Source organism: Nicotiana tabacum, chromosome 18 (genome assembly GCF_000715075.1).
Source record: "Nicotiana tabacum cultivar K326 chromosome 18, ASM71507v2, whole genome shotgun sequence".
Lineage (NCBI taxonomy): Eukaryota > Viridiplantae > Streptophyta > Magnoliopsida > Solanales > Solanaceae > Nicotiana > Nicotiana tabacum.
The window spans coordinates 113,635,722-113,651,403 of NC_134097.1; the positions used below are offsets into that span (position 1 = coordinate 113,635,722).

At 30.4% G+C, this 15,682-nt stretch overlaps 1 protein-coding gene across 1 annotated transcript; it reads right to left on the reverse strand.

Annotated features, from left to right (window-relative positions):
- Window positions 1-2,922: 2,922 nt before the first annotated feature.
- Window positions 2,923-9,467, reverse strand: LOC107766591 (transcription factor LHW). The gene is made up of 10 exons (XM_016585400.2): window positions 8,667-9,467; window positions 7,149-7,349; window positions 6,957-7,038; window positions 6,558-6,599; window positions 6,418-6,477; window positions 4,538-6,112; window positions 4,303-4,404; window positions 3,950-4,090; window positions 3,710-3,835; window positions 2,923-3,597 (listed from the first exon to the last, which is right to left on the reverse strand). Exons 1-10 carry the CDS (start codon window positions 8,759-8,761, stop codon window positions 3,418-3,420), a joined length of 2,604 nt encoding a protein of 867 aa, XP_016440886.1. The 5' UTR covers window positions 8,762-9,467; the 3' UTR covers window positions 2,923-3,417.
- Between the last annotated feature and the right edge of the window lie 6,215 nt (window positions 9,468-15,682).

The window sequence follows — 15,682 nt, forward strand, 5'->3', positions numbered from 1 at the left end:
CACTCACAAAACTTCAACTTTTCTTTAAATAAAATGCATGTCCAAACACAACTTTAAAAACTATTTTTCCGGCTAGAGAATAGAATCCAGATGTTCCTTTTGGGGTAACGTTTTATTTCGTTTTACATCCCAAAGTGAAATAGAACAACATAAGAGTGATAAAATAAACATATGAATTGACAGAAGAATCAATGCTAGAACAAAAATAAAAGCAAACAAAATCAGTGGAAAACAGTTTAGGTGAGCACATTAAACTTTCCAATTGCTTTATCTTTGTCCCTCCCTATCCATGAATCTTGTCAATGGTTGAGACTTCAAAGAGCCCAATCTTCTCCTAGTAAAAGATTTAAGAATTCTCATAGCAAATTAAATGGCATCTTTTACTGATGAGATGTTGTACTTATTTGGGAGCAATGTAACGAGAGCCCCACGTGTTGTGCTTTATAGCTTGGACAAAAAACATATTTATATGAAACATATATATTAGGATTGAATATGTTCTTTTCAGGTTTTATGTTCACTTCATTTCTTGCTTTTCTTATGAAAAAAATTAGTTCTGACAACAAATATTTGGTGGTTCTAGCTTACAGTTTCATCATGCAACTTGTGAAGAGATCTTTCAAGAATATGGCTTTGAAATGAAGGAATATTTTTAACAAAGAATAGACGTATCTATACATTTTCAGAAGCCAGCACAATTTCATATTAGATGCACAGAATTCTACTTGAGCAAAAATGTTAATGGTAACATGCAGTACTATTCGCGCGCATTAATATTGCTTGGTTGAGCAACTGGGTGATTAGTTCTGGCGTTTAATTAACTTCTACATTAGGGAAGCTCAACGGTATGGTGGCCTAAAGTCAAATCTTAAGAAGAGGCCTTAAATTTTATAAATAAAATTTTATGTGTTTTTATTTTGTTTTGAAAAAAATGATGTATAGATTATCTTGTATGTATCTTGACTAGGCATTGGGCTCTGCTAGCTCCTACCACCGAAGGCATTTGATAACTCTATTTACCAAAACTTCGACAATATTAACATTCATGGTTAAGACAATATTTTGATTAAGTTCTCATCATCTAATTATCTTACTTTGTTGTTTTGATTGTAAAATGAGTCTTATTTATACTAGCTTCTATAGGAGGTAGTAATAGCGCGGGGTAGCCACTTTTAGCCCTGTAATTGAAAAATAGATATTGCCATGAAGTTTCACCTGTGAAATTTTAAATTCTGCTATTAGGGGTGTACAAAGGAAACCGACTAACCGCACCAACCCGATAATCTGAGTCAAATCGAGAAAAAAAAACCCGACTATAGATTGGTTTGATTTGGTTTAGTGTTGGAAAAAAAACCGACCATAATTGGTTTGGTTTGGTTTGGTGTTAACTAAAGAAAGTCAAACCGAAACCAAACCAACCCGACATTACATATATAGAAATTTTAGATATATTTAATATATAAATATACTTGTTGTGATGTAATTTATAAATATTTCTTAAAAGATTTCATAATTTTATTTTTTAAGATATTATTTCAAGGTTGGACTTAGAACTTTTGAATGTTCCAATAAGTTTTATAGTCATTAACATTAGTAAATTAAATAGTGCTAACTAGGGGTGTACATAGGTCGGGTTGGTTTGGATTTTACAATTACCAAACCAAACCAATTGTGTCGGATTATTAAATCTAAAGACCAAATCAAACCAATAAAACTTGGGTTTTTCACTCTCAGTTTTTCTCGGGTTTTCGGGTTATTCGGATTTTTTCGGATTTTTTTCCGGTAAAATCTTCGTAGAACAAAACATATAAATTATGTTCAAAATATTTCTTTAGTCCTAATAAGATACAAATATATAATGTATTTTCCAAGAAAATAATACAAAATATGAGATATGTCATGGCATTATCCTAAAATATTCAACAATAAAATTATTAATATAAATATTGCTAATTAAAAAACCATAATAAAAATACATGACTAATAAGGGAGTATTAAATACATGATTAAACGCTAAAGAAAAAATAAAAATAGGTTATATATTTATCTAAATTATTGCAAAATAAAAAATAGATATTCAATACATTCTCGTTCGTAGTATTGAATTAAATAAATTTTATCCTCCGTCGGAGTGCTACTGAGTAGTTGAATCACTTGGCCCTGCCAAAATAAAATATGGATCACTTGCAAATATTTCGGTAGCTCAATTTGGATTATTGCATAATTTAAGGGACCATTTCCAAAATGTGGGCTAAGCTAATGTGTGGCAATATTGATCTTCAAAACAGTCCAAAAATCCATTCTCAAAGTCAAAGGAATAAAGATAAGGGCCACTTGACTGTTACTGATTTTATTACTTGAAAACTCAGTTAAATAGGAGTAATTATTTTTCTATGGTACTAGTGAATAGATGAACGTATCAGGTGAATGTAGACTCAAAACGGGTAGTCTTTGACTTTTTTTTTTTTATAACCCGGATCCATGCCTAAATAGGACAGCATTGCCTGAAGGATAAAGTAAACTGTCATGCGAACCCTCTACAAAGAAATGCTAGGAATATATAGTTAAGCTGTAGGTCAATGTTTAACAATTAGTGAACCATTAGTTTAGTAAATTCAATTGCCAGCTTAGCTGACTTAGAATTTGTCTCCAACAATTCTTGTGGCAAATCATGGGTTGTCCTCAGTTTAGTCAAAATTTAAGCAAGCGTTTGGACAATATTTGGTCAAATTTTTATTAAAGAGATATTTGAAGTTAAAGTTGAAAAATAGTAGTAGTATGTATTTCCCTACTTTTGTAATGATTATTATTTACTATATTTATATTAAGGACAGATGGTGAAGAAAGGCTTGTACGTAAGTCAAATAAGAGAGGAATTAGACATTAAAACATTATTTTCCAAGGAGAATAAAAAAGTGGAAATGGAAGAAGAGCAGAATTGAAAACCAGAAAAACATGTCCAGAGAAAATGGAAGAATAGATTACACATCAGCTAGCTAACTAAACACCCTAGGCTCCCTTCCTATCATCTCCACCGTTTCTATACAACAACAGCAAAACCAAGAATCCTCTTCTCATCACATGAACCATCTCCCATTATCATTTTCCATCTCCCTTCTCCCTCTATCTAATCAAAATTAGTACATTTAAAGGTAAGAATAATAAAAAAGCGCCTGATTGCCAGATATTACAACACTGATGGATTGTGAAAGTAATTAAAAGCATCTACCTGTCTTGAACGACACTTAGATACAACTTGATACGTTCAGGAGTTCTGGAAACTTCTTGCTCGTGGGAGACGAAAAATGAGGATTAACTCTAAACCAAAAGGATCAGCCTAGTGTACATGTCAGTCATGGCGAGCAATGGTTGACTGCTCGCTCTTAACACGTGCAGACGAAGATCATAGCCTGTTCATCATTGTAAATTACATGGTCTGCCTGTTGCAGGTATTGAAGCTGCTTGGTGAAATGAATGCACCATCGTTATGTCATTATTACCGATGGCATTAGAAGATTCTGCTCCACCTTTAGATGTTTGCTCCAAGAGGCGAACAAGTGAGATGAATATATCCATCCTAGTCACGTCTCTGTTTGCCTGTATTTAAACATCAAACATTTAGGTTGAGCTAAAGATGACAAAAGTGCAATCGCTATTGTTCTAATGCAAGAAACAACTGCCGCCCAGATCCTGATAAGTAGATATATACCTCTACGGCGAACCTTGCCCATATTTTGTCATTCCTCGTTTCCATAACCCCTTTTAAGATTGTCAAGCCCAATCCTCTTATTATGTCGGCTATTTCCAGAAACAGACCTCGTTCTTCACAAAGCATCTGCAGAAAACAACAAATTCAGTATCCCTAACAATAATGACATCTAGTCTGTTGCTAGAACCATAAACGAGTTTAAAGAAGAGCAACATCTGGTAAGTTAACATATATTCTAACCTCTACAAGCATTTGACGAGGTTGATTCAGATCCTCAACTATTATAGGGCAGACCATAGACTGTGAACCAACTTCATATGCCCATGTTGCTCCTCCTTCAGAATTATCTTTTAAAAGCAGTCCTCCTTCCTTGCTGATTATCTGCAGGTTCACGACACAAAGGGAAAGTAGTAAGTAATTCTAAAGTAGTTTCAGGCTTCTTGTATCACTTGCTAAAATATCATTCTAACATTTTGTAAAGACCAATAAAAATGTATCAAAATGTCAAGTAAGAAACTTATGCTAAGACTAGTTATGCTATGACATTCCTTTGAAAAGGGGATCACAAAAATGTTAAATGGTTATGAGCGAACCTTTGACTCTCCAGTCTGCTTTAATTTGTCAGCATGCTTGGTTACACTCTGCAAGAAAAGCATGTGCTTGATCGTGCGTTCCAGTAGTGCATCAATGCTACACTGAAATCATAAAATCCAAAAAGGGAGAAACATTTATAAGATAAATTATTCATCCTACAGAATAGGGAAGAAATATATATAATAATGAAAATACATTAAAGGAAATGGTAAAGAGTTCAAAACTAGGTATTACCTTTGCCCCATTTGGAACAATTTCTCGCAATTCTTTCACACGATCTTGGATCATTTGCCGGTCTTTAGGCCTTGGTCTAGGATTCTCTCCTGGTTTAAGCCTTTTGCGGCCGGTTTTGCTCGTCTCATCAGGCTTCTTAGAATATCCAGTAGAAACACTGCTAGTTGGCTTTGTATCATGACCCTGTTCCACCCATGAACTAATTTGTGACCCATAAATTGAACTACTCTGCGAATAGGCTCCTGTGTTTTCATTAGAGCACTCAGATCTAAATGAACGAGAAACCATTGCTCCTGATTTTGCAAGAGTCTTGGGCTGACCAAATACCTCTCCTTGAATTTGACTAGAGAAACCTGCTTGGCCGTAGGAAGATGCAGCATTTGGAGCAGAGGAGCTACTCAAATTCGTTATTGTTGTCCGACAAGAAACATCGTCATCCAAATTCTGCTTGACCGAAGGCTTGGATGCTATGGAATCCAAAAGACGCTCAAAACCAGCCGCAGAAAATGCTCCACTATTGGATTTTCCTTGATTGACTGTCGAAGAAGCAACATACTGACTAATTATGGAAGTAGAAGTAGAGTTATTCTTAATCCGATCCTTTGTGTCCGCGTCTGGTCGTTTACTTTGATAACTATTCCTTTCATTAAGTAGTTTATTTTTTAAATCAGCACCCAGAACATCAAAGAGGTCATCCCCCGAGTGACCTTGGACACAGGAATCTTCATATTTGTTATTTTCAAGGAAAGCACTCTGCTCCAGGTATTCATGTTTTTCACCATAAACCTCTTGCATGTACTTGCTTGAACACGTGTGCTCATTCTGTGTTAACATAATACTGAGTGCTTGAAACAAATCGTTTTCTACTATTCTGTTACTCTCATCCCACATAAATTGTGAACTCTGACCATCAGAAGTATGATTGGTAATCACATCGTTCCCAACATAAGACGAATGCCCATTTCCAGTAGATTTTGTGCAAGAGTTGATTTTGCCAAAATCATGGCTACCAGCATTTGAAGTGATCCCCTGTTCAAACAACCTTAAGCTGCCACTATCTACAGTTAATGAATCAATAGAAGATTGCTGATGAAAGGGAGACCTCGGAATGTGCAAAGAAGATTGTTGACTCGTCCATATGTTGGAATTTGGAGAAATTACCTCTGCTTTAATTGCATTATTTATTAGGTGGCAATTAGGAGACAGGTTTGCTTTCACCTCTGGAACAATATTGTGAAACTGATGATCATGAGAATCAACAAAACTTTGGGTCATATTGGGGGCTCGAAATGTTGCATCAGTAGACATGATTCTGTTCTGAACTTGTGAAGCCAGAGAGGAAGTTTGACCAACGAAACTGTCAGTCTGACTTAAGTTATTCTGATAACTGCAGCTAGCAATAACTGGAGCAGAGATCATCGATTTGGCTCTCCCATAAGAATCTAGAGAAACTGGTGCAGTGTTAACTGCAGGATCTTTCATTGCATTTTCATCGGATAACAAGACACCGGGAACACATCCTAGTTGACTTATCAGCATCCTCGCATCCTCCACAAAACCCATATTCTCCATTATCTGAGGCAGCAAAAATGACCATTTCACTTGACATAATTTATGATAGTGAAATTGAAAAACAAAAGTTTAATCAATCAGTTAGCCTAAATCCCAAACTAGTTGGGATGATTAATCCCCTTTATATTCTGCTATTCATTCCCCGATTCATCAACATAAGTTATCTTTTAACGCAACAACTAAGGGATCTAGCTTGAGAACAAATTGTTGTATGCAATGATGGTAGATATAATTTGAGTACCTTGGTACCCAAGTCTATTTTTCTCCAAGTAAGATTTTAAAATGGGAAAGAAAAATGAAGGACTTACATGTGAGCATGATCCAAATTGGACAACACCGTGAGGAAGAATAGGAACAACTGCAATTGTCTGCATATCAGTAACATAAAGAATCAGTGAGCCGCAAAAGAAATACACACAGCATTTGCGTTAATTCAAACAGATCATACCTTGATGCCAGCATTAAATTGTTGAGTCAGCTCTTTCAGTACCTAAAAGAACCACATCGTATGGATACACCAGTAAGTATCAGTTAATGCATCCAGAAGATACAATGAGACACAAATAACATTACATCGTTGCATAAAAAAGATAACCTAATTTAAGTTTGTCGTTAACCTTACAGAAAAAAACCAAAAAAAGCATTGTATCTAAGTTTGACAGAATTAAGTTGAATTGTGAAATATTAACTTTTTACCACACAAGTGATTATGGGCAAGGGACAGCTATTCAAATACTAATTGCAATGGAGAAAGTAAAGATCGTGTATAATATGTAATACAGGCCACATATCTCTTTCTTGGGAGAAAACTTAACCACAGCAAGCTAGGGATTATCTCAATATGTACCTCTGGTGGATGAGCTACTCTACTAAAACCATCTGAATGAAACCACTGATGATTCCCAGTAACTGCAGCCCGACCAACTAGTCTGAGAAAAAAATTATGGATATCAAAGACATGGTAAAAGTAAACGAACTCTTTGCCGATACTAATTTTAAAAAAGAAAGAATCAATAAAACTGAATTCAAAAATTATTACCCTTCTCCTACTAGGTTGAATTGACTTTCCGTCATCATTTTGTTTACGAGTAAATGCACTCTCTCCCCTGCTTGATTCATAAGCTGAGAATTACAAACACCCCAATCTTGGAATGATAGTTCAGGATTCTCAAGCCCAGAAATTCCATGAACTTCAGAGAAGGTTAAGGGTTGATAATAGGATTCTTCCCAAATTAAAAGCCTGCCAATTCAGTAAAAGAAAAAAATGTTAAAGAATCATTTGAAAAAACTTTAGTAAAAGGGTAAACAAAATACCAGCAGATAAGTCAAGATTCAGTGTCATTAAAATAGAAAGTGACAGTCCTGTAAGTTCCTATTTGCAACATTACTGGAGAAGTGTATATATAAAAATAAAGAAGAAGAGACAAGAAATTGGAGAATAACAAACATAAAGAATCCAACAAGAATGAGGAAACATGTAATGAGTATGTTTGTATACAGGAAATCATAACAGTAGAAAGGGTTTCAGCAAATTAAAACAAATCACTTTCATTTATTTTTTTTCATTTCATTCCACAAAGATTCTTCAAGACAAAATGGACTAAAACAACCACAACATTCCAAAAGCAGAAAATGACATTTTCCAGATTACAAAGCCAAAAGCAGAAAATGAAACAATATTCTGTAAATCCATAGCATGTAAAGTAATACCATAATAAACAATAGTGTGTAGCACAGTATTATGATACACATTACAAAGCTCTAAGTTTGCTTGGTCAAAGAAAGGAACTGAGCAACAATAGAATCAGTGAAACTCAGTTTACAGTATTTCAGCAGCTCAAGTGCTGAACAACAAAAGGACCATCAGACTTTACCCTTTTTCAGTTTCTTACTTTCATTTGCCCTCCATTTTCTCGGCAAAGTGAAAATAATTGTCAGCACAAAATCCAAAACAACAAGGAAAATGAAAAGATGAAAAAGATATTCCACAAAATAAACAAAAAAAACAAATACATTTTTCTCCATTTACCCAACCAAAAATATAATTCACATAAATCTGAACTCAACACACAAGCCAAGATTTTTTTTAATTTTTTTTTAGCAGGAGGATTTCCTTGCTCTACTTTCATTTTGTTTCCCTTTTTAAAAATAAAAATAAAAAAGTAATTTAAAAAAAGCCCTACCCAACATGAAAAAGATAAAAAAGAAAAAATTCCATTAAGTCTGAACTCAACCCACAAAGCCAAGTTCACATTTTTTCAGCTTTTTTTTTGTCTTTTGAGAAAGAAAATCAAAAGAAATAAAAAAAATAAAAAAGCTAAATCCTCATGAAAAAACTAACAAAAATTTCACAAAAAAGAAATGAAATCAACTCACAAGCCAAGATCATTTTTTCCACTACCATGAAAAAAATGTCATTTAAAAAAAATCCACGTGGAAATAAAATCTCAACTCAACCCATAAGCCAATATTACAAATTTCTACATTCATTTTAATTTTTTGCTTTTGAAAAAAGGAAAAAAAAAAGAATTTGATTCATAGAAATAAGAAAACTCACTTGGTATTCTGGCAACCGATCTTCCAAAAAACAGCATAAGACCATTGGTTTACTCCACAAAGTGTCTTCAAAACCTCTTTCAACAAATACCCCATTTCCACTAATTTTTGTGTGTGAATATCTCAAACAGAGAAAAAAAAACACTTGTTTGTGTTTCTCTTTTCTTTTCTTGTTTTTTCAGCAAAAAATTATAGATTAAATGAACTAACTTCCTCTGCAAGAGCCACGCCCAGCTTGTTTAGTTCTTAATCCACCACTTCTTTTTCTCACAGGATCCAAATTTTGTACTATTATGTCCCTGCAACCCATTCTATGGGTTGAGAAAAAAAGTGAAAGTGAAAAACAGAGAGTATTTTTTTAGCCAAAAATGGAGAAGAAAACCCTTTGGAGAAAACTACACTATACCACAAGCTTTAAGCTCACAGCTAACAACAACTACAATTTTCTCCATTTCTAACAAAAAACTTGGACAAATATATGAATGTTAAGTATTGAAAGGAAGTTAAAGATCAGAGCTTTGATGAGTGTTCTTGGTTTCTTGGTTCTTTGGGTAGTAAAAATAGAATCTTTTGGTGTTTTAATGTGTACTCACTGTGTGTATTGTGTGATTTAGTGGGCAAAGAGGAATGGTTATTTTTTGAGGGGGCTGTCGTTGTGTTTGCAGTGTTTTGCTCTGTGATTCATCAGAAGAAGAAGCAGAGGGAAGGAGGAGAAGGGTAAAAATAGGTGGTAGGGAGTGTGCTAAAATACGCTTATGTCTGGTGGGGTTTTGCTAAAATACGCAAATGATTACTCCCCTTCTTATTTTATGTGATATATACATTTTAAAGGTTGAAAAAAGACTTTTAACATTTACGATTTAAAATTAGCAGTATTTATTTATGTAGATATAAAAAAATATATTATAATAAAAAATTTGAAATTATACTATTTCGAAATATAAAATTTTTTAGTTTGGGACAAACTAAGCTCCCGTTTTGCCATACACCTTGGTAACCTTTTTTCAATTTTTTTTTTTGAAAACATTGTTTGTTCATAGTTTAGTGATCTATATTTAAAAAAATTCTGAAATTATTTTTCAAGTTCCCAAAATTTAGTTTAGGATAATTTTTTGGTGAAACTTTTTCTCCCACTCACAAAAGTTCAATTTTTTTCAAATAAAATGCATGCCCAAATATAATTTTAAAAAAAGGTACATTAATAAATTGGAATAGAACAAGTAATTAATAAAAGAATTTGTAGTTTAATTTTTATTTTTGCTTTTTTATTTGACAAAAATAGGCTTAGGAATAGTAGAGAATTACGGGGTTTTTGCCACTGTGGGAGTTTCTTGTCGGCTTTCTGGTCTCTTTCCAATTCTGGGGAGGCTCAGTGCTTTTGTGTTTTGTGCATTGGGACTACACAAAAGAATCTTGGTATTTGCTTTTTCTTAGAAATGCAAAAAACAAAATACATAATCTTCAAATTAATAAATGAAATCTTAGGACCAGCCATTAATTTGCGAAGTTTGTTGATAAAATTAATTTAAGTTGTACTAGTAAACTAAAATTATTTGGAATTTGATATTATAATTTATTTAATTTATATTTAAATAAGATTTATAGTCAGAATTATATAGGGATAGATTTTCATGTTTTTAAATGAAATAATTTTCGTACTATTATGAATATGGACTATTGATAATTTATTTTATGTATAAAAATTTGTAGAGAAGTGTGAAAGAACGGTAAAGAGATCTATAATAAAATCATTCATCTTCAAAGTTTAATAGAATATAAATTATTTAGAAGGGGTCGATAGATTTATTTGGAGAAAAGTTTTTTAGGACACGAGTTCAACGGAAAACTAAAGTAATAAGATACATTAATCATATGACAGGAGTATAATAAACAACTTTAAAGAGATAGATCCACAATATTTATTACGAGAATGACTATGAAAAATATTCAGTTGTTAAAGTGAAGTTAAAGATGCTATTAATAGCCTATTTCGCCCAACTTCTAAAATCAGTTTATTTTTAGAAGTGTTTTTCTTTAAAAAAGTGTTTTTGATAATAAATAGTTTGTGTTTGACTAATTAATTTTAAAAGTATTTTTAAGTAATAATTAGTGTTTGGCGAAGCTTTTAAAAATTGCTTCTAAGTGTATTTTTCTCAAAAGTGATTCTCAAAAAAGTATTTTTGAAAAAAAGTTACTTTTGTCTACTTCTCAAAAACTGTTTATATTTCTCATCAAAACGCTTTTTTCCTTCTAAAACTTGGCCAAACACCTCATTTTTTTAAGAAAAACTCTTTTGGCCCCAGAAAAAACTTGGTCAAACGGACTATAATACTAACTAGTATTAGTACTCGCACGATGTGCAGATAATATTATGATCCTACTAAATTCTATAAATTAAAAAGAACAAATTATATGAATAATTATTGACATAAACTTAAATATTATAACTCCATATATAGTCGGTGATACAAACAAATAAAAATACAATATGATTCAAAAATAAATACTCCTTCCCTTACAATTTACATAAAATATTTTTCTTATTAGTTTGTTCCAAAAGAATGACATACTTTTGTATTTGAAAATAATTTAGCTTTAAATTTTTTATTTTACCCATTTTACATATAATGAAAAGTTCTTACACTCATACAAATATCATGGCCCCACAAAACTGTTAGAACCATAAGTTTCAAAAGTCTTCTTTTTTGTTTTTAAATTTCGTGTCAAGTCAAACTATTTCATCTATATTGAAACTGATTGAAGTCATACTATATAGAGTAATAACTAATAAAAATATATTTAGAAATATCTTAATTTAAATTATAAAATATATTATATTATTATCTCGATATAATAACTTCTCTCATCAACATCAACTTCTACCAACCTAAAATTACACAATGACAAATTAATATATACGTACATATATATATATACATGATAATTTATTAACAACCATTATATTCTAACTTTTGGGAGTTACCAACTTATAAAATTGTTGGATCGTAATTTGCTCAATAATTTTGCTAATTACCTCAATTTTAACCACACAATTAAAGTCACTTTATTTTTAACAATTTAAATGATACCTTTGGAATATAGTTAAGATTAATATATTATAATTAAATAAATATTAATTCACTTTAAATATTTTTCTTCTACCATGCACATGTACTAAAAAAAAGATGAGTTCTTAGATGTAATTCTTAATTAAATGAATCTTACCTTATGATTTTTGTAATTCACTTTATTTTGTGTAAATATTAATCCCAAATCTATATAAGAATTTAAATTATATTTAAAATTTTCTAATTTGTTTCTCGGAAGTATGTCAATTGTTTATATTTTTTTAGTTTTGTCTATTATAACAGTTTTAAATACGTTTATCTTATTTATATAGTATGATTTAGCTCATTATTATTTTTAAAAGTTTATCATTATTATTTTAAAAATTCTCTCTTCTCAAAGATCAAATAAGTCTTATCATTATGTAAACATCTACTACTTAAATTATTTAGTTATATATTTTTTTCTTCTTTTTCTGATTCCTTGTTCATATTATTGCATTACCCATAACTTAGAGGTATTTATATTATTGCCCACAACTCCCATTGATAGATGAATTTAGTTTTTTTTTCTTGTAATAACATTATATTCACTATTTTTTATTCTACTGCTCAAATTAATATTTAAATTTATCAAAAATATTTTTGAGTAACATTTATTTATTATCTTTATTTGATATTTTAGCGGATTGGAGTACTATATACTCGTAGTATGTAGTGATAATACCTCCATATTTATCTTTATAATGAGTTAAGATAGGGGTGTTATTTTTATCTTTCAATTCAATTTTTTTTTGTGGTATGACCCTTATTAATTTAGATAAGGTAGTTGGTTATATCATTATAAGACTATTATTCTTTCTCTCCATTCAGATTCAAAATAATCTTATTTACTATCTTTCCATTTAAATTAAAAAAATTATGTTTTAATTTTAAATTAAATTAAATATTATTATAAATATTATCCTAAGTTGTCAAATAACTTTATAGTAGTGTAATACTGCCCACTTAACTTAGCCACAATGCAAATTATTCCTTTAATATGTATAATATATATAAATATAAATACAGATTGATTTCAACATTGAGTTTACTGATTGGTGAAGAAAATACTCTATCACCTAAGCAAATTTTCCTTTATTAATCACAATATAAGTTGATGCTTCAATTTATATTTTTTGTCTTCTGTTATCACTACTAAATACTAATATAATATAAATCTTAATTTCATATTTGGTATACTTAAATTTATTGAATTAACGTCTTAGGCACACGGAGAAGTGAACATTATTGATCACCTAAGGTAGTTACGAAAGTTAAGTTTTGATCCAATAACTCAGTAATTATGAATATGGGTTCGAACCTAGATTTTTTTAGTCTTATTTCTAGTAACAAACACGTTTTTTGTTTTTTTTTATTGTTTCTGTTGTTAACTCAAATTTCAAAAAACTTTTTCTCATTATTTAGAACAATTCGCCTCACTCGTTGAGCCTCTTGTTTGAATTGGAACATTTATGTGTTGATTAGCTTTCCTAATTAATTAATCAATCAATTCAATTTTAACTTTCTTTCCATTCATATTCAAAAGAATCTTATTTGCTATCTTTCAAATTAAATTAAAGAAATATTATCTTTCAATTAAATTAAATACTATAATAAATATTGTCCTAAATTGCCAAGTGGCTTTATATTAGCTTACCACTTGGCTTAACCACAATGCAAACTTTCTTGCTTTAATATATATATATATATATAGAGAGAGAGAGAGAGAGATTAATGACTCCATAGACTCAGAAATAGGAAAATGAGATTAATAGTACTCCATCTTATTTCATTTTTATGCAATAATATTAGTGAAAACATCATAAATAGCCTGATTTATAATTGCTAATTGAAAATTAGTCACAATTTCAAACATAAATAAAGTTTAGCCACTTTTTTATGTAAAAATAAAATCTAAACAAAAATACCCTTAATGATTTAAAAAAATTTCAACATGGTATGCTGGAGTTCGAATTTTATACGTATGAGATTCTAGCCTAATGTTGCTGGAATTTCATAATGTGTTGAAGTTCTAACATAATATGCTGAAATTTATACGTAGGAGCTCCATCTAGCATATTATGCTGAAACTTTCTGTGTTTCAGCAAGGGTATTTTTGTCCAAATTTATCTCCACATAAAATAGTGATTATTTTTGAATAACTTTGCAAATGTTGACTATTTTTAAATTACCAATTAGGAAACTGGTTAGCCTATGCTATTTTGACATATTATTACTATGACACATTTTTTAATTCAAAAATAATTTAATTTTAAAATTTTTATTTAATCCTTAATAATATATTTTTATAGTCACAAAATCTCATAGCATATTTAAGGCTACAAATTTAAAAATATTTATTTTTCTATAAAACTCTGTCCCAATTAAATTACTTCACATAAATTGAAAGTGATACATTAACTTTGTGTATGTATTCAAATTACCTCACTAAAATCATTCAAGTTATATTGTCTTAGTTTATGCTCAATAATCCAATAGTAATAACCTACAATCTGATATTCTTCTTAATTGCAATTTATATAGAGTATTCTACATTTTATTTTCTTACATTTAGCTTATTCAGTATTTAACTTCTACATGTGTAATAAAATCTAATTCCGAAAATTATGTAACTCTTTCTAATGTCTTATCCGAAACAATATTTTGGTCTAATTTCCATAGAATATCTTATTATACATGAAAGCGGCAAAAACTTTTACGTACCACATAATCATATTGTATAAAGTCTAATCTTTTTCCTAAACAAGAAAAGTAAAATCTTGATTTTCTTTTAACTTTTTATTCTTTTAGGTATTTCGTTAAAAAATTGTTGTTAAAGGTACTTCTTTATTTTATTTTTTATTTATTTTGGTGGAAAGAGGTGGATTATTTGTAAAGCAACCTACTTTTCAGTGGGGGCAATGTATCTTGGGACCTCTAAGTTTTGTACTTTGTCTCTTTTTATTTATTTATTTATTTATTTTTCCAAACTCTTTTTTTTTTTTTAATGGAAAGGTCAGAGGAGTTATTCAGAGATTGTAGTCAGCAAAGGGTGTTTCTCGTAGTGGGTATTGCTGTCAGGATGACGGTATTCCGTATTTACCCCTCGCGTTGACTACTTTTTCACCTATTGCCACTGATCATGACGCCAATTCTCTGTCACTATTAGTAGTATAATTTTTGCTGAATTTCTTGTTTTAAATTACTTTTTTTTTTACTAAATTATTTTAAGGGTAAAACAGAAATTACAGATGAAATAAAGAAATGAAAAAGTGGGCTAAAACAAAATTGAACAGTAAGAAAATGAGATTACATCTGCATTTAAAGAAAATATATCAAGATCCTCCTCTTTTAAATCTGTTAGTACGTCACAAATTCTTATGAATTTATGTAACACTACAAAGGACATATTACAAACAGTTGGTAAATAACACTATTTCTTTAGTTAACTTATCGAACGTGAATTTAAATTCGTAAGGCCAGTAAATTTTGAACATCCGATACTTCTAGCTAAATATCGATTGCGAATATTGGACACAATAGATATTCTCTATTATCTATTGAATAAATTATTGAAAATTTGAGACCGAAGAAAACAAGGGTCTAACTAATTAGAACCGATGTAAGAATATTGGTCTAGAGATGCACTTTTTATCAGTTTTTAATATTGAAGTCAACAGAATTTATTTTATTTTGTACTGATGATATACTGACTATGGTATTAATTCAATATATCCGGAGAAATAATGGAAGTTAATAATTATTTAAAACATTGATTTGGTAGATTTGCAATCTATCACATTAAATAATTTTGGTATTGACTATAGCATAAGCATGCTTGTGCCACTATAATACTATTCAAAGGTTTAGGTAAGAAGTTGTATTTCTCTACGTATTGCAAAATAATTGT

Coding starts and splice junctions, on each gene's coding strand:
- LOC107766591 (XM_016585400.2), bottom strand. CDS start 8,761: ATGGGGTATTTGTTGAAAGAGGTTTTGAAGACACTTTGTGGAGTAAAC. Junction 6,478..6,557: donor AATTTAATGCTGGCATCAAG/GTATGATCTGTT, acceptor ACTGATATGCAG/ACAATTGCAGTTGTTCCTAT. Junction 4,091..4,302: donor AGCAGACTGGAGAGTCAAAG/GTTCGCTCATAA, acceptor GTGAACCTGCAG/ATAATCAGCAAGGAAGGAGG.